The sequence below is a fragment of the Fistularia commersonii genome, chromosome 16 (genome assembly GCF_037954325.1).
Source record: "Fistularia commersonii isolate RoL2024-O1a breed Wild chromosome 16, RoL_Fcom_v1.0, whole genome shotgun sequence".
In the NCBI taxonomy this organism is placed as follows: domain Eukaryota; kingdom Metazoa; phylum Chordata; class Actinopteri; order Syngnathiformes; family Fistulariidae; genus Fistularia; species Fistularia commersonii.
The window spans coordinates 12,444,293-12,463,145 of record NC_141299.1 but is presented as its reverse complement, the minus strand read 5'-3'; the positions used below and the strand labels follow the sequence as shown (position 1 = coordinate 12,463,145).

Here is an 18,853-nt window from a genome sequence, read left to right as displayed (position 1 = left end):
AAGTGTACCCAGTGAGTTTTTTAAGTGTCTTTTCTCTTTCGCTGTGTCTCTTTGAATTTATAAAGGCAGAGGTTTGACAACATCTTGCAGTGGTTTGGTTGCTGCTGGGTTACTGTGGTATCTTTAGATTATACTTGTTGACCCTGGAACCATGTGGCTCTGATAAAGTAGAGTGGACAATCTCAAAGCAGCTTTGAAAAGTGAAGAGCGAACAACTGTGCATTTAAAAATCAAAATGAGAAGGTTAGTTTCCGAGCACAAACCACACGTGAAAAGAAATAGCCTCCGAGTCCCAGGTAAACCGCAGTTCATAACCATGGAATTAAATTTTTAAAAAAGCAATAAACACACATGCAACATACAGGTATATGCATATAGTAGCAGATGCGTGTTTAGATAGTCAAGATTCCCATCAGAAGCAGCTGGTTTTTGTACACAACTGTTTGAAAAATGCTTTGTCTTCTTGTCTGAAGAATGCAGCTCTGCAGGCCCGATAATGGCCTCAACACCGTTATATAACACCGAAATCCTGCAGAGCACTCGGAAAATCAGCATTGAAAAATGATGGTTCTAGTTTTGTTGCTATCAACTGAAAGCTCTCAAACAGCTGGATGTTCTTACGCCATTGTAGATCTTGGTGTTTATTGTTCATTAGGAAAGTTCTGGATTGTGTAAAATACGTTTTGTTGAGAATATTAAGAGAGATGGCTAAGAGAGAGCTTAGGGCCCATGTTTAATCACATTCCACTGAAAGACAGACGCAGAGATGTTAAGATTGTGCTCTCGGGCCAGCTGGAGAGAAGTGTTTTGCATCAGGGGCAGCAGCTTGTAAATATGAGTAATAATGCCTTGACCCAAAGCTGCATCCTGTAAAAAAACCCGACTCTGTTCCAAACAAGATCCAGGGGCACACCTCCGACTTTGCACTTCCTGTTCATATATTCTAATAGCGGTCTGCAGGACCGACAGGTTTTCAAGTGGTTGAAATGCTTGTTTTCTTTTTTTTTTTTTATTGATAAAGATTTACAACCTTAAATGTCCTCAACTACTTTGTTCTTTAAATAATTTATTTTACATTGTCTATTGCAGCTCTTTTTTTGTACTTGTTGAAACATGTTTACTGTCATATAAAAAAATTGAAAACATTTTTTTTAGATATGACTTGCCTTCTTTGAAGGCATTACGAATGTAAATAACGGTCGGTGTTAACGTGTAACTGTCTGACTATAGTCTGAATGACGATCCAAAGACAGCTACCACTTACAGCACGATTTTAATCTCTTTTGGCTGTTTTACACCCTCCAGTGGCTCCACGGCGCTGCAGAGAGGGGTCGGCCATCACTCAGCAGCCTCTCATAGCGCCTCAGCTTAAGTTTCTGAAATAAGTCTTCCACTCTGCGTTTTTTTTTTTTATTGTTTGACTGAGCCGAACCCTCCAGACTCTTATTGACCCGGGAACACGCAGCTGACAGGAGTCTCAGCTTCAGCCAGAACAGGAAGATATCAGTTGATCCTGGGCATTCGCATGCAAGGGGAAAATGTGCGGGCGCAGCACAGCAAAGCAGAGCAGAAGCTGTGTTTGATGACAAATACATATTTGTCTTTGAATTCATATTATTTTTAGGTGTATGGGAATTTAAGTTAAACTCAAGAATACGGTCCTGATTTATTACTGTTATTTTATCCGTGACAGACCCGTCTTAACTCCTGGCACTGAGCTTTTGCTCTAACCCAACTGCTGTGACGGTCTTGGAACACACTTGGATAAATTTCCACATTTCACGTTAAGAAACAACAGATTTCTGCAAAAAAACACGGGAATCATTCCAACATTTCTATTATGTTTTCGTGTAAACCGTGTATAGAAAGTACCTCAATTGCTTTTTCTCTCTTTCCTGTCCCTGCAGTTGACAAGCTGGATGAAGCGCTGCAGTGTGCGCTGACGTATGTCTTGTTCCACGAGGGAGAGGAGTTCATGACAGAGAACATAGAATACTTCACCGAGGTGCTGGGACACGCCAGGGAACCACGACAGGTCCGTTTGGAAACATATGGGTGGTTTTGAGACATTAAGGTGGCAGTTTCTGACAAATAATGGCTTATGGAACAACAACAACAACAACAACAACAACAACAACAAAAAACAGCAACAACAATGATGATAATAATAATAATAATGATAATATTATGAAAGTAATAATGATAATAATAATCTGAAAGTGATAATAATAATGATAAAAATAATAATCTGAATGTAATATTAATATTAATATTAATAATATACATCAATAATAATAATATAATACAGTAATGATAATAATAATAATAATAATGATAATAATAATGATAATAATAATGATAATAATTGATAATGTTATTACTGCTAAAGTGTTGTGGCAAAATATAATAGGCAAAGACAGAATAATCTTGTTTAGCTTGTGATTTTTGTGAAAAATCATAACAGTAGTAATGGAATGGGTATCGAGTACATTGTAGAAGGTGAAGGAAAGAGGACTTTTTCGGGAGGAAGACTGTGGAGGGGAAGCGTGTGGACTTGAAGGCAGTCGGACTTGTGCTGTATATTTTGGAGGAACTTGTGACTGGGAGTCGCATCTATGCTCTTCCTCCAGTTAGAAGTAGAAAGCAGGTTTTGCTTTTGTGTTTGTGACTCTTCTTCTGTGCAGTCCATTCACCCTCAGTGAAATCAGACGCTTGTTAAGAAAGAAGTTTATCAGCCTTTTTCCCCGCCGCCTTATCAACCTGGCCTGCCCTTGTGAATTTGTCCCTCCTATAATCAATCTGAAGCCCAAGAAAGTCTCATACGGGGCGAAATTACACCACCTCTTTTCCTAGAAAGCCTGCTACTCATTAGAGCAAGTGAGGCACCCAGTAGTGTGAATGTGTAAGTGTGTGGTTGACTTTGCGTGTGTGTGTGTGTGTGTGTGTGTGTGTGTGTGTGTGTGTCTAAAAAAAAGGTGGAGAGCTGAAGAGCTCCTGCTTATGCTTGTGTTTTTTTTACTCATAGCTTACATTTTTCTTTCCCTCAAGTCCTTCCAGCCACATCAGTTTACAGTCCAGTCATTAGCCCAGAGATCGCTTCTCCCCTCTGGATTCCCTCTCCCGCCAGCCTCCGGGAGCTCACTTTCAGGGCCCTAGATGTCGGTGCCAGGTCCGACCTGCCTCCCTGCCAAAGAATCCTGCCTTTCAGGAACTGTGAAGGAGGAGGAGAGTCATGTCAGTGTGCCCACTAAAGTTTCTGGAACAATTTGGGCGCTGTTTGAATTAAGAGTGCTGGGAAAGGCTTGTGAATAACTTTGTGAACTCGCTACTGGTTGCTCAAGTTTCACCGTCGCTGTTTTTTTTTTCCTGTCCGAGAACAGTATACCCAAGCGTTCGTCGCTGTCTCTCACACAGGCACAGTAAAAAAGGAAAACAGGATGTTTCAAATTTACATCTCAAAGGTAAAATGTTCACAGTTATTGTACAGCCAAATTCAGGGGATCCTTATCCAAAGAAAACGACAATGGTGTGTTAAAGTGGAAAAAAAATCTCATTTTTATGATTCATGAAGATTCAGACATGTAATCTCTGCTAAACAGCAGTGTGTGGGTTAAGTCTTTCCCAGAGGAAACACACTGAACAGGCAAGTAGTCCTATTCTGAGAGAGTTGAGCATAAACACATGCTTGAAAGCATCAGTCACTTTTCTATCTCAGACATGAGACAAAACATCGGTATCAAATGTATTCGGTTTTATCTGTGACAGAAGGTGTTGAGGAAAAATGGCCAAATCCTTAAATTTGAGGCTAAAGACTCCTCACCGGTTTCCTGTGGAATTCTTAATAGCACTGTTGAATAAGTGTTTTAAGTCTTTTTTTTTTTTTTTTTTTTTTTTTTTTTAACAGGAAGCTGCACGCTACTTGAGGAGACATAAACAGGAACTTGAGCTGCTCCTGATAGGCAGCAGCACCATGGGGGTAGACTTCACGGAAGGGGTGAGTAGATAACACAATGTTTCTTCACACAAAGGCAGAGCACTAAGTATTTAACCACTATCCCCCTAGAAATGAAAAGAGACGGTGTAATTTGACAGGTGCTTATATGTCAGCCCTCTGTATAGCAGGTTCTTGGCAAAGACAATGGCATATTGTACCTGTCCTCTCAGCCTGCAGGGACACCTGCTGGCCTTGCTGTAACACAGCATTATTGTAGTTTTCTTACTTTTTGCCATCAGTCCTGCTAATCATTGGTGCTGAATTTTTACGCGTAAATGCAGAATTATATATTCTTTGCATTGTTTTGTTGCAGAATTACTGGAGCAGCACGGGCGGAAGAGACAACTCAAACAGGTGAAGTGACAGCTGGAATTGTATCATGTTTGGTACAGACATATTTGATAAAATATCAAAGAATAGTATTTCTTCCCTCCTTCTGATGAATTACAACACTCGTTTAAAAAAAAAAAAAAATCATGTCCAGAACTCATCAGTGAATTATGGCTTTTCGCTTTCCTGTGTCAGCAGAATTCCTTCTGGCACAGATGGCTGGATGGAATACGTCCCCATCTCGGAGAAGAAGAACGTCACTGTGTCCGGCTCGCAGAAACCAAAAGAAGGTGAGCTTCTATTCGGGGAAACGTTGCAGGAGGAGTAAAGGACCGCGATAAGTCGATTTGAATATTTTCTCACCGCCACTCCTGAAATAACGTGTTGATTTTCCAAACACTTGCTCTGTGATCGGAGTAGGTGGTCCGCTGTTGTACGACAGCGTGCAGCTGGTGCAGAACTCCATGGCCTTGAACGGGAGCCAGCGGGTGCTACTGGATCGTGTCATATCTGATGAGGAGTGCTCCGAGCTCAGACAACTGGCACATGTAAGGCGGACAAAATTAGCATGGACAGACATTAGCACTTATTGAGATCTTTACCAGACCTGTAATTTTCATGTACTAGGACTTTTCTTCTCACAAAAATAAGGATTTTGTTGTCACAGTATGCCATATACTTAAAATAAGCCATAAACCACAGTCTGTGCTTTTTTTACTTAGTGAGGTTATTCATTTTAGAAGTAAATGTACGGTCATTCAGTAGGCTTCTTTCACTCGATACATTTGATTCCTCATTCGAGGGTGACAACTCTGTGAATCTGCTCTGGGTTTTCAGTCGGTCACCCTGGCAGGAGACGGATACAGGGGTAGAATGTCTCCACACACACCCAACGAGAAGTTCGAAGGAGCCACAGTACTCAAAACGCTGCAGGTGCACCAACATGTAGAAATACAGCGGAGGCTGAAAACCAGTTTCGATGTAAGAAAAAAGGGTAGGGAGATACTTCCTCATGTTTCTTTTTTTTTTGTTCCCTCTGTCAGTATGGCTACGAGGGAAGGGTGCCCATGAGAAGTGCCCGCCTCTTCTATGATACCAGTGAACGTGCAAGACGCATCATCGAATCCTACTTCCTGCTCAACTCCACGCTGCACTTCTCCTACACTCACCTAGTGTGCCGGACAGCCATCACAGGTAGTCATGGGCAGACAATTTTCGGATTACAGTAGTCCCTTGTTTATGGCAGGGGGTAAGTTAAAGAACCAGCTGTCATTAATGGAATAAATATTTACTTATATTTTACTTTATTTATATATCTATATATTACTTATATATACTTATATATATACTTTATTTATATATATGAGATGAGATGAGATGAGATGAGATGAGAACAACTTTATTTATCCCGAAGGAAATTGTTGTGCCAGAGTTTCAAGCAAAAACAAAAAAATAGAAATAGTAGGAAGGAGGAAGAATAAGAAATACAATGAAATATAAATTGTCTTAACTGTTAACTGTTAACTACAAAGATTTGAACATTCCCTGCGGCTGAGTATAAATATATATATATATATATAAATATATATATATATATATATATGTATATATATATATATATATATATATACTCTAATTTATTTATATATGTGTGTGTGTGTGTGTGTGTGTGTGTGTGTATTATTCATATGTATTATTCATATATGTTTTGAAGCTTTATGAACCTTCCCAAACTCTTATTAACCTTTCCCATACTTGTATATGAAGTGAATATATGAGTATGGGAAAGGTTAATAAGAGTTTCCACTTCGGTTCAGTGCCAGATACCTTGGAGTTGCAGAACGTTTGGGCGTCATAGCATAGTAGAGGTTGAAACAAATTTCAAGGTCAAGATAAACGTTATGGTGCCACGGTGGAGTTTTAAACCCCCTGCACTCTAAAAGTATAACATAGCTCAGAATGCAATACTTTATTCTTATGGATTTTCTGTGTCTGTGTCTGTTCTCCAGGTCAGCAAGACCACAGGAATGACTTGAGCCATCCCATCCATGCTGACAACTGTCTGCTTGACCCTGAAGCCAACGAGTGCTGGAAGGAACCGCCAGCATACACGTACAGAGACTACAGGTGGGATAACCTGTATTACAATCAATTTAGTTTGATGTAGGCGTAGTATGTGGAATAAACAGAAAAAAATCCTCGCTATTCAATCACATTGCTGCATTTGATGTCACATCTGAACTGATGTCCTCTTGTTTTTTCAGTGCGCTGTTGTATCTAAATGGAGATTTTGATGGAGGAGAGTTCATTTTCACAGAAATGGATGCCAAAACGGTTACGGTAAACTGCTGCTCCTCCCAAGAAATATAAGATTTACTTCTAAATTAAAGCCTTCCTGTGAGCTTTATACCTTCGTCACTTTGAGAAGCCAATTATTTTATAATCTAGATAATGATCACACGTGCATGCATGGGCACACACACAGCAATTTGTAGGGTTTATCCTGATAACCCCAGTGCAAAATTTTATTTATAAATCCCAAAAACACAAATGACATCTCCAAAATAAATAATAAATAAGAAAAAAAAAATAGAAATAAATCTCCTCCAGCTTGAGTTACCCACTGCATTTGCAGCCTTAGTCCGGAACAGAAAAACTCCAAACCCAGGGCTGCAAATCCTTCCTCCATCCTGATCTTAATTTTCTTTTAGCATTCTTAATGACTACATTCAATTGTCATTTTGGGAGGCTGGAATTTGTGCTTTCACTCTAACATGTGTTAGTACTCATGAACAAATGGATTTACTGTGGTGCTCTTCCATCATTGACTTTAATTTAACAATGTAATTATCTGAAAATTAGATTTTCATGTGTTTTACTGCAAATATTCAGATACTTTCATGGCCATTTTCTCATAAATGCCTCTCTTATTTTTTCGGTATTTATTTCGTCATTTTGTTTCGCAACATCTCTCGCTGATTTATAACAAAGTACTTGGTGATGAAGGAAAATCACAGAAGAAATTGATAAGTGAATTAAAAAAAGAGGTTGAGAGGCTAAATAATTAAGGATTGAATATTATTTGTGTAACTAACCATAAATGTAATTCCGCCTTTGTTCCTGCTTAATCCTCCTCAGGCATCAGTGAAGCCCAAGTGCGGCAGGATGGTGGGTTTCTCGTCCGGAGGGGAAAACCCACATGGAGTGAAAGCGGTCACCAGTGGGCAGAGGTGTGCGGTAGCCCTCTGGTTCACCCTGGATCCACTGTTCAGAGAGCTGGTACATTTCAGTTTGATTCAAAACAGCCATGTAGACATCTGTGTTAGTAACTTTCTTTCTGGATAAATAAGACTCCAATAAATGATTGGATTGCATTTACTCAAACAAGATCTTGATGTCCCGATACTGTGATTAGATCCATTAGACTCTACCAAGACTCAAAGTACAAAAAACTGCATTTCTCATTAATCCATGTTGCATAATTATCAAATAGTTCCCTTCACAAAAACCTCACAAACAACCTATTTAACCTAAATATCATCTGAATATCTCTTTACTAACAGCGACACTGCCCTCTCGTTTGTTTTCCCAGGAGAGACTGCAGGCCGACGAGGTGATCCAAGCTCTGGACACACAGTCTGTGTGGGGTCAGGACCTCCACATCAACCCCAAAGATGAACTGTAAAAACAGAAGAAGAAAAAAAAACACATTTCATCCCTTTCCTGTTCCCCTTCCTTTTATTTTCACTATTTATTGAATGACATTCAAATCAGAACATTTCTATTTTTGTACTGTCTGAAGTGCAAGACTAATAATGTTGTCATTTTTGTGTTGTCAGTAGTGTTTTTAGCGCTCCTACGCAGGAGTACTTGAGTTTACATTTGTTTTTGCTTGTTTCCTTTTTTTACCATCCATCAAGGAACTTTAGTTAAGAAAAATGTCTCAGGCTACAACTTAAGCCAACATAGGCTCTGTTTACACCCGGCATTGAGAAACCTAGTGATCCCATCAGAGCTGCTGGCAGAAAAAATTGGGGAGGGGGGGTAAATTATCGTGTACATAAGGTACATGATAACAATGAAATGCAAAACAAAATTGTACACATATTCCATAGAAATCCACATCATATTTGTGTGTGTGTGTGTGTGTGTGTGTGTGTGTGTGTGTGTGTGTGTGTGTGTGTGTGTGTGTGTGTGTGTGTGTGTGTGTGTGTGTGTGTGTGTGTGTGTGTGAGATACTCAATGCCATACAAATGGACACAATACATAGAGCAAATCAGTAGGACATCATCTAAATAGTAGGTAGTGCTTGATAAACTATCCATCTATTTGATAGTTATGAGTAATATCCTGTAATGTTAGAAAGAGTTCTACGCGCGCACACACACACACACATACACATACACACATTCACACACACACCTAAGTGGAATAGGTAAATTGATGTGCCCAGTAAGTCTTTCCCTCCAATTGAAATTAAAAGCAGGGGGAGAAATAACCCATTCTTACTACAGTCACTGTTGCAGGCATCATTCTTCTGTTGCCTTCCACTGTTGTGTAATGAAATGCCGTCCAAATGAAAAGCTATCTGCCTTGCAGAGGTAATTTGGGGACCTGATGCTCCTTCATCATGGCCAAGTATGCGTCGCCGGTACACTGTTGAAAGAAGAGTGAATGTGGTCAAAGGACATGGATCTCAGTATGTCCTTAATACGTCTTGGGTGTTCTTACCCCTGTGTTTAACACTTTTGATCGGATGACTCTAATAATGGTGGGTGTAAACCGAGTCAGGAGTCCAATTAACTTGCTTCTTTTGAACCCGGTGAGTCGGCAAAGCTGTTTATATTTTGAGACTGCTCAGATCTGTAATCTCGCTGAACTGTGAAAAAGCCTTCGAGAAGAACGGCACTCCAAAGTTGTGCTGGTTACTTTTGTCTGAAGAACACATGCAGTGGTTTTTATTGAATCACTCTTATGTACAGTGCAAAGGTACTTTATAATGTACTTTCACATCAGTGGTGAGTAGTTCAAAATAGCATAATTCTTTATAAGCAAGTCTTTAGTGCCAGTAATAATGTCCTCCACATAGACACGGTGCACTGTTTTGTTTGTTTTGTTGTTGTTTTTTTTTTAGATTTCTTATTATCAAATGGCACTATTTCAAAGAAAGATGTGTTGAATATTGCTGAATATTTAATAATCATGCACTCTGTCCTTCTCTGTGTGTCAGTTCTGTAACTGCAAATGTATTGTCACCCCTTTGTCCACTGTCTAGGCACACAGAGAATACTGTTCACTGACAAAAGGACGCAGTGTGTGTGTGGTTATACTTTTTATTTATGTGTCTTTGTGACAGGTGCTGTTGCAACTGTCGGCATTTAATATGTGGAACTTTTTTTCATAAAAGATGTGTATCATTCCTGTTTCAAGGAATACATATTTGTACGGTCTTTTATTTCTTTATATTTTGTAAATGAAGCCAATAATAAACAGAGTCATGCACTGTAAATCCAACTGAAAGAAATCATTAAGTGTAACTTTGTTGTTCAACATAAATTTAACCTGCTAACCAGAAAGATAATGCTGTCCTTTACATAAAGTTGGCCACTTTTTCTGGTTTTCACTGATATTTAATGCGGTCACATTAAAATGTATTTGAATATAGATATTGATATATATATATATATATATATATTTACATGCCTATAAATTAAAGACACAGTTTTCAATATCAGTATGAGACGTTTTCTTTATTTCCATTCTCATTCACACTTAGATATCAAGCTTATTTTTGTTGAATCTAACCTTAAATAGAAAGTACATTTACAAATAAATACAAATGTTTTGAGGTATGGTACATCAATAGAAGTTATCTGGGGTTTTTTTCAACTTTTATTGAATATGTGTGTGCAATATTAACAATATTACTTATTGATGAATTGTTGATTTGGGTATATTTACACATCGCTTAAGAAACATACTCTAACATCATGAGGGAAAACAAACATAAAGTCACAACAGATGATAACCTGTCTTATTTTTTCCATTTGGTGTGTGGCGACAACTGACTTCATGCGTGTTGTGTGTTTGGAGCAAAAACACAGGGCGTCACTGTGGGTGTGTCACCGTTTGGTTCAGTTTGGTTCAGTTCAGAAGTGGTAGGCCAGCTGGTCGGTGAATCTGAAGGGTTTGGTTTCGTTGACTGAGCACATGAGGTCCCTCATGCGCCGCGCACGCCGCTCCTCCAGGACCATCTTACGGGAATGTTCTCGAGCCGCTTGATGTTCAGCTCGCTTCTGTTCACGTTTCCTCGTGAGCCACCTAGAGAAGGAAAGCTTCAGACGTTGGGGGAAGCTTCCAAAACTTTGGACTCTTAAAATTGTACTTTCAAGTAACATCAACTTGTGGAGTGTGTTTAAAGCTGTCGAGTTTCACTCAGTAAATATTCTCATTGGTAATAGAAGTGGTTATCTCCAAGGTCCGGTCATGTGTTGTGAATAGAAGTAGTACAACATGATTTAAGTTAGCGGTGTCAAACTCAAATACACGGTGGGCTAAAATTCAAAACTGGGCCAAAGTCACGGGCCAACATTGATATTTATTGAACAAAATCTTCCTCCAGATATAATAATGAACCTTTTCATATGGACCCAAAGAAGTTTTGCTTAAAAACTACAGGACTGTCTCAGAAAATTAGAATATTGTGATAAAGTTATCTATCTTCTGTAATGCAATTACAAAAACAAAAATGTCATACATTCTGGATTTATTACAAATCAAATGAAATATTGCAAGCCTTTTATTATTCTAATATTGCTGATTATGGCTTACATCTTAAGAAAACTCAAAAATCATATCTCAAAATATTAGAATATCATGAAAAAGTTTTTTTTTTTTTTTTAATTGCATTACAGAAGATAAAGACCTTTATCACAATATTCTAATTTTCCGAGACAGTCCTGTAAATATGTAACAAGCATAGCTTAATACTTACGGTATGCAATATGTAACTTAATATTGCACACACTAAGTAGCAGGGTGGCAGTATTAGCATAAGGTCGCTATGACTACTGTACACAGAGAGGGCGTTTATGGGTCCTGTTGTGATTTTCTTGCCAAAACACCAGCAGAAAATTCTGGTATTTGTAGAATTAACGGTACATGCACTACAGACTATACTGGCGGGCCAGTTCTAATAGTCATTTGGCTTTGCGGGCCAAATATAATTACAGAGCGGGCCAAATTTGGCCCGCGGGCCATAGTTTGACGCCTGTGATTTAAGTGAACTCACATTTTGAAGGCACGTTCACACTCCTCGCGGCTGTGTGACAGGTAACTACTGTCCTCCTCCATCTTCCTCAGTTCCACCACCTGCTTCTCTCGCTGATGTTGCTCCTGCTTCCTCTGAAGCCACAACCTGAACGCTTCCTCCGGGTTACTGGGATCCTTCTGCATGAATAACAAGGTTAGAACAGTGTTGTTAAATTCAACTGCGGGTTTTATTAGTGGTTTAATCCTCCCTGTCTGCAATCCATTCCAGTATTAAATACAATATTAAAATGGTTTAGTGTTTCTTTCTCCTGCCCTTTAGTGAAAAACAGAAAATGCAACTCATTCCCGGAATTGAAAAATCCATGGTACCATCTTGTGTTATTAGATCAGAATTGCAATGACTATATTGTGATCATTTTCTTCATCCTGAAAGTGTAAAACGTCTTGAAAAGAAAATCAGGATTCAGTATATTATCAGCCGCCCAAATACTTACGTTTGTCCAGAACAAATTCATGCTTTGACTAGTCACAAATCCCCGGTGGCCCATCACATTTTACGTGTACTTTCATCACATTTTTGTTTGTTCAAATGAGGATATCACACTTGTGATCCAGGTATAACTAGAAATTTACGCCTGTTTCTACATTTGGTGATTTGGCAGAGATACACTTCAAAATCAACATGTATATTCAGTTGAACCAGGGGTGCAATGTTGATTTCTTTTTGGATAAATGAAGCTCAGTGACTTTTACTATACTCTGCTAAATGTACTCTTGCCATTGAAAAGCAGTTTCCACTTCACTTAAACGTAATAACCCAGTAATGATAATTTGCTATTTCTAAAAAAAAAAAAAAGATGAAAGAAGTCATCTGTTTTTTTTTTTTTGGTCCTAGATTGAAGCAAGTGCCGTTTTAGCAATTTGAGTTTTGGGGCAGTCTGTTGCGCCTCCATGTGGCCAGACCTTCAAATTCATCCTCTCCATCTCCTGAGCGCGTAGGATCCTTCTCTCCTCCTGAAGCTGTTCCCTCTTCCTCATCAGCCAGGCTTTGAATGCCAGCTCATTCTCCAGCCTCTTCTGCTCGTCCTCTTCAAGTTTCCTCTGCTCTTCCTGACATCGTCATGTTTTTTTTTTTGTTTTTGTTTTTTTAAGAGAAGAAAAAAATATTGAGATTATTATCAAAGCTCCTGAGACTAAAACGGATGTTTTATTGATTTGATGCGTAATGTGTTACAGTTTAATCCTAAAATGTATCCTGATGGAAAATACCTCTCTAGCTAGCTTCTCTCTCCTCTCCTGAATCTTCTGCAACAGTTTTTTCTGCTGTGGAGAAAGGGTGTATGTTGCTTGGTTGGGCGTCCCGGTTGCCGACTGCACTCGCCGCTTGGTGCCCCTCCCTTGGCTGCCTCTCTGGTTGTGGCCAGCTGAGCTTGGTCTACTTCTGGGCTGGGCCGGGGGTCTGGGCTGGGATGGAGGTCTGGGTGTCTGTAACGAATTGATACCCAACCGGAAGGGAGAAGGGTCACCGTAAGAACGAGATGAGCCGGAGGTGAAGCTCTTACTTGGGCTTCCAGTCCACTCCTGGGAGCTGCAGTTGTTGACTATAGGAGGGAAGAGGCCATGACTCTCCATCTCTTTCAGGCTGACCAATTCAAACTTGCCGTCTTTTTCGACTAGGACTCTGTCCTCCTGCGAAAACTTTCTTACTTCATTGTTCCCTCCAGTTCTGCTCAGTCCTCCTGACCCACCTTCACTTTCCACTTGGTGGGAAAGTTTGAGCTCTGAAAGCTTCCCTGACACTTCAGTCTCTGCTTCTATATCTTGCGCGCTACCATTTAGTCCTTTCCCCTCTTCGCTCTCGGATGTACAGTCTTTCACAAACTGCAACGGAGGAACGACCAGGGTCACCAGCGTTTCTTTGAAATGAAGCCGTCTGCGCCGTGTCATATCTGGAGCTTCCTGATCCTGCAGCTCACGATTGGCTTGTTGTATCTTCTCAAGAATGTACTTCTTCTCCTCATCTGACTGCTCATCTATTCCTGGAGGAGGCGGGTATTCAGGCGAGGACTTATCGGATCTGTCTCTGTCCGAGTCGTACTCTAGTGGCTCCATGGGTGAAGGCCACCTCTCTTCATCCTCCTCCAGCTCTTTCATTTTGTTCTCTCTCTTCTCGACTTTGTAGCTGTTCTCCTTTCGTTTCATCGGTTGATGTTTCGCATCCTCCTCCAGTTCTTTGTCAATGTCTGCCTCTATATCCTCATAGTCAGGACCCTGTGTGGTGGAAAAGACACCTATATTAGATAAATGGTACGCAGATGTGAATGCATACGTGTAATTCTGTTCATGAATAGTGCAAAAAGCAGCGGTACAGGGAAGGTATGTCAGCGAAATAATAGGTTTCACATGTAAACAGGGAAGACTGCCGGTTTAGTAACTAAACCTGGTTTACTGTCATAGTTTCACAATACAGCAGTGGTCGGGAACTTAGGGCTTACGAGCCATATATGGCTCTTCCGGTGACGACATATGGCTCCCAGACAATTTTGAGTTGAAAATAAAAATCCGTTTGGAACTGACTTTAAAACACTTGGGATATTTCTTCATAATACTGTGTCATTTTAAAGTGTAAAAGAGGTGAAGAGACGGGTCCAAGCAGGTTGGAATGGGTGGAGAAAAGTGTCAGGGGTATTATGTGATAGAAGACTATCGGCCAGAATGAAAGGAAAGGTGATGATGTATGGACTAGAAACCGTTACAATGACAAAAAGACAGGAGGCAGAACAAGAGGTTGCAGAGATGAAGATGTTGAGGTTCTCTTTGGGAGTGACCAGGATGGAGAGGATCAGGAATGAGTCTATCAGAGGAACAGCAGATGTTAGATGTTTTGGAGAGAAGGTCAGAGAAACCAGACTGAGATGGTTCGGTCATGTACAGAGGAGGGATAGAGAATATATTGGTAGACGGATGCTGGAATTGGAACTGCCAGGCAAGAGGTCTCAAGGAAGACCAAAGAGAAGATTTATGGACGTAGTGAGAGAAGATATGAAGGTAGTTGGTGTGAGAGAGGAGGATACAGAGAGAAGGGTTAGATGGAGAAAGTTGATTCGCTGTGGCGACACCTGACGGGAAAAGCCGAAAGAAGAAGGATTTTAAAGTAAACAATTAGTTTTGAAGATAAATTTAAAGGGGTCACCCGTTGGTTGGGTTGAGAACCAAGAGCTTCCGAGCATGTACAGGTCATTGTAAAGGTGAAGAAACTAATTTTATCAGATAGCCAACTAGTTTATCCGCTTTAACCCTTGTAACAGAAAAGATGGCAAAAAGAGAAAAAGATGATGATGATGACTACCGTGCATTCCAGGCTGCGTGGACAGAGGAATTTGCATTTGGAGCTGTGGTATATATGCAATGATATGCAATATGCAATGATAAAATTGCATCAATGAAACGGAAAAATATAAAGCGGTATTTCGAACAAATCCATGCAGCACCAGAGGTCGCGTTAAAAGTTAGACATATCTAATTTATTATATGTTAAAATACTACATGGCTCTCTATGAAATATATTTAGAAATATTTGGCTTTTACGGCTCTCCCAGTCAAAAAGGTTCCTGACCGCTGCAATACAGGGTCGTGAACTTATTTGGGTCTCAAAGCAACACTTATCACACATTAATAGATAAAAATAACTTCTTTTATAAAGTAGAGAGAGGAGGTGCCTGAGGTCTTTTTTTTCTTTTAATTTGCATTGAGCCAACGAGGTATGTCTCACCTGGTCCAAGCTCTGGCTCCCCTCACTGATCAGCCAGTCCAGATCCTTCTCAAAGTCATCATCATACTCCTCCTTGGTCTTTGTGCAAACCCCGTCACTCATTATTTACCGCTGAGAAAAGAGCAGAGACCACTGAGTTCATATTGAACCGACAGGCTGCGCACCTAACCAAGATATCTCAACATCGTTACACCTTTAACTGTTATTGGTGCTAATTTGCCAATAATTTCATATGATTTGATAAACACTCTAATAAACAGTTCATTATTTGGAATTAATTTTCCGTGTTCCATTTTCTTCACTTTACGGGCATGATTAAACACTGGTGCATATCAATGTACAATGCTTCTGAAAGGTTTATAAGCTGGAAGGTTGCACTGGTAAAGATCCCACCTGGAACTGACTATGGAAAAAGAAATATACTACGTTACTGTTTCCAATCTAGAGCTCCATTACTGGTTCAAACCGTTTTACTAGGTTGTACAAATAAATTCTTGCACCATTTTGTGGTATATCTTATCACAAAAAACAAAAACAAACAAACCAGCTATCGATGGTTACACACCTTTTATTATAGTCTTATAAAACCACCTTTTAACCAATTGTAGTATGTAACCATATCATAATCTTTTAGTAAAATGTCCCAAATTGTGCCCCTTCAGTATTGAGTGTTGATACCAGGTGTGATGTGAAACCTTCTGTCACTGTCAGAAGACATCATGTGACTAAATGGCCAAAGAGGAGTGCCATAATAACTTGTGACCGATGCACTCGGTGTCAGACTTTGTTATCACATTTCAGAGCCCAACATTGTCCTTTCAGCTGAAACTTTGCTCCAACTATTGGATGACTGTACAAAGTTAACCTCTATCTTTGAGAACTTCTTTTCTCGCATAGGTATAAATGGAATTTACATAATGTCTAAGTTGTTGACTTCTTAAATACCCAAGGGCGGCTAAAAGTATCAATCACTGTAAAATTAGCACACATAGCTGTGAATATACACTACTTATCCATAACATCCTGACATAAACAGTTAAAGAAATGAGCAATGTGTGTGTGAGTGTGTGTGTGTGTGTGTGTGTGTGTGTGCGCGCGCGCGCACCACCCCACTACCCCACTAATCGCACTCCCCCCATGTAATGTAATGTAATGTGTGTGTGTGTGTGTGTGTGTGTGTGTGTGTGTGTGTGTGTGTGTGTGTGTGTGTGTGTGTGTGTGTGTGAGGCTTACCTGAGGACTAGGCACTAGGATACACTAAGAGGCCAGCAGAGGTAGTGTGATGCTTTGGGTAATGAAGTGCTGGGAAACCTTGGGTCTTGCAGTTTACTTTTAACACGCACCACCTACCTACACATTATAAAAGACCAAGTGCACCCTTTCAGGACACTTTTCAGAAGAATAAGGCACCCAGGCACTCTACAAAATTGTCCAATCCTTGGAGGCCCCACCTTACACCTAACAGGACTTAAAGGATCAGCTGCTAACGTCTTGGTGCCAAACACTACAACACACCCTCAGGGATCTAGTGGAGTCCATGCCTGGATGTGTCAACGCTGTTTTCGTGGCAACAGGGAGACCTACAGAATATTAGAAAAGTAATCAAAAAGTCATAGCTGATTACTGTACTACCTCACAATAAACAGTTTTCAGTGTTAACATAAAAAATGTTATTTCAAAACTGATATAGCTGTGTAGTTATTTCGATCATCCAATCATTATTGGACTTCTAGAGCTTGAACCAGTTGGAAACTGAAACATTTTTACGTTATTGGTAACAAAATGGCCAACAGAGAGTATCAGTGTCTGCTGCCTTAAGAATGGAAGGTGACATGCGAGACAAGCCTTTGCCTGGTGATAAATGATGTTAATAAGCCTACAGGATACTCTAAATGATCAGGATACGTATTTAATTCTTTAAAACAAAAAAGTTGAAATGAAAATCTATGTGAGTTAAAAATCATATATATTATAAAGAATATTCAGTTTATAGGTAAAACAACAAAATTGTATGAATAATACACTGCTGAATCAATCTTTCTGAGTAAAATGAAATACCTGCTGTATGAGGGAATATGTTTGATCAGTCTTGTCTTAAACTAATAAGTGGATCTAATTAAAGAATCAGTGATATCTGAGGGAATACAGTAGTAAGTTCTATACTGTATTTTGCTTGTGCAACCGACACTCACATTGTTGTCATTATGACACCAAATACATTTGTTTTTTCTACTTGTTGCGCTCGGAGTGAGAGAATTTTCAGTGAGAAATTCAAGTCCAAGAGTTTCTGACAACAGAACTCATCTCACTTACACCAATCAGTAATTATTTTAATGATTAAAAGCAACACATGCATTGTGATAATGATGTTTTGATAAATTGGATGCTACATCTTTGTAAACCATTTCTAATTCAATAAAGGTTTACTTCTTTTTTTTAACCCTCATATTATGTTAAGGGTCAATTTGACCCATTTCACCCATTGACCCTTAACATAATATGAGGGTTAATGTATAGTCTTAAATATACATAGTATATATATTTGGGTTATTTAGTAGTAAACAAACAGGACAAAACTTAGGGTTAGCAGTTATGAACTAGAGATATTTTGCAAATAAAGATCACTCTTCTCTTATCTGAGACTATATTGTTGCTTTATATGCCAAAATATTGTTGTGCCCAAACCTCAGACAGTATGTATATATATCATAAACATGGTATGTGAAGAGCAGAGGGCCAGGGTGATTAACTGGATAACAACAACAATCACATTCAGTAATAATTTCCACAATAGTACTTTTAGCAGTGAAACAGAGCAGCTTTTTATTCAACTTACCAACGGTGGTTCCTGAGTTCAAGGCGAGAAAAATGTAGATATATCCAGGTTTTTGATTGGGGTTTCACCATTTAACAGCCCCACATAAATACAGTCTGTCAGGGCAGCACCTGTGCACATAATCTGCCTGCAGACCGTCTGCAACCCTAAAGGGTTTAATAGACTCGTCGCCATAGAGACAAACAACACGCTTCACTGCGTGCGCATGCGTAAACAAGACGCAACGCAAAAACCTGATTATACCTACTGTTGGAATAAAAATGGAGTCCTTAATTTTTTTTCTTTAAATATTTCCTTTAAATTTTCATCTCAAAGAACTTCCGTATGGTGAGGAGCTTTTAAAAAATAATTTTTATCCGCAATAAACCAGTACCACCGCCATACCTCATTTTGTTTGTGTACCAATAGAGGGATAAATGTTAATATAGTGCAACAACCTGGAACTATATATTCACTTTTTTATATACTTGTACATAAATTTATATTTTAATATTTTACATTGATTTTTATATCTTTTTATATTGATACTGATATTTTTTTTTATCTTGAACCCGTTGTGTGGAACAAAATTTCCAATCGGGAATGAATTAAGTATTTCTAATTCTGATATAATTTTAATCCTCGACCTGTATTGATCTGAAATTGTTTA

General features: G+C 39.3%; 2 protein-coding genes across 5 annotated transcripts in view; one reads left to right on the top strand and one right to left on the bottom strand.

Moving 5' to 3' along the window:
- p3h2 (prolyl 3-hydroxylase 2) overlaps positions 1 to 9,982 on the top strand; it is a 53,109-nt gene extending 43,127 nt beyond the window's left edge. Inside the window, exons 5-15 of the mRNA XM_086161604.1 lie at positions 1,908 to 2,035; positions 3,905 to 3,994; positions 4,308 to 4,348; positions 4,523 to 4,614; positions 4,745 to 4,872; positions 5,162 to 5,257; positions 5,368 to 5,518; positions 6,334 to 6,451; positions 6,589 to 6,664; positions 7,463 to 7,603; positions 7,917 to 9,982. Of these exons, the coding sequence (XP_086017730.1) occupies positions 1,908 to 2,035; positions 3,905 to 3,994; positions 4,308 to 4,348; positions 4,523 to 4,614; positions 4,745 to 4,872; positions 5,162 to 5,257; positions 5,368 to 5,518; positions 6,334 to 6,451; positions 6,589 to 6,664; positions 7,463 to 7,603; positions 7,917 to 8,009 (1,154 nt within the window). The 3' untranslated portion in view covers positions 8,010 to 9,982. The remainder of the gene's footprint in view (positions 1 to 1,907; positions 2,036 to 3,904; positions 3,995 to 4,307; positions 4,349 to 4,522; positions 4,615 to 4,744; positions 4,873 to 5,161; positions 5,258 to 5,367; positions 5,519 to 6,333; positions 6,452 to 6,588; positions 6,665 to 7,462; positions 7,604 to 7,916) is intronic.
- Positions 9,983 to 10,155: 173 nt separating this feature from the next.
- On the bottom strand, positions 10,156 to 18,322 carry ccdc181 (coiled-coil domain containing 181). 4 transcript variants are annotated; one of them, XM_086161607.1, is made up of 8 exons: positions 18,205 to 18,322; positions 16,820 to 16,948; positions 16,602 to 16,718; positions 15,369 to 15,479; positions 12,866 to 13,867; positions 12,560 to 12,706; positions 11,616 to 11,773; positions 10,156 to 10,645 (listed from the first exon to the last, which is right to left on the bottom strand). In XM_086161607.1, exons 4-8 carry the CDS (start codon positions 15,468 to 15,470, stop codon positions 10,474 to 10,476), a joined length of 1,581 nt encoding a protein of 526 aa, XP_086017733.1. In that variant the 5' UTR covers positions 15,471 to 15,479; positions 16,602 to 16,718; positions 16,820 to 16,948; positions 18,205 to 18,322; the 3' UTR covers positions 10,156 to 10,473. The 4 variants fall into 4 exon arrangements, with proteins under 4 accessions (XP_086017733.1, XP_086017731.1, XP_086017734.1 ...); XM_086161605.1 differs by having other exon boundaries at positions 16,602 to 16,948; XM_086161608.1 differs by lacking the exon at positions 16,820 to 16,948 and having other exon boundaries at positions 18,205 to 18,291.
- Between the last annotated feature and the right edge of the window lie 531 nt (positions 18,323 to 18,853).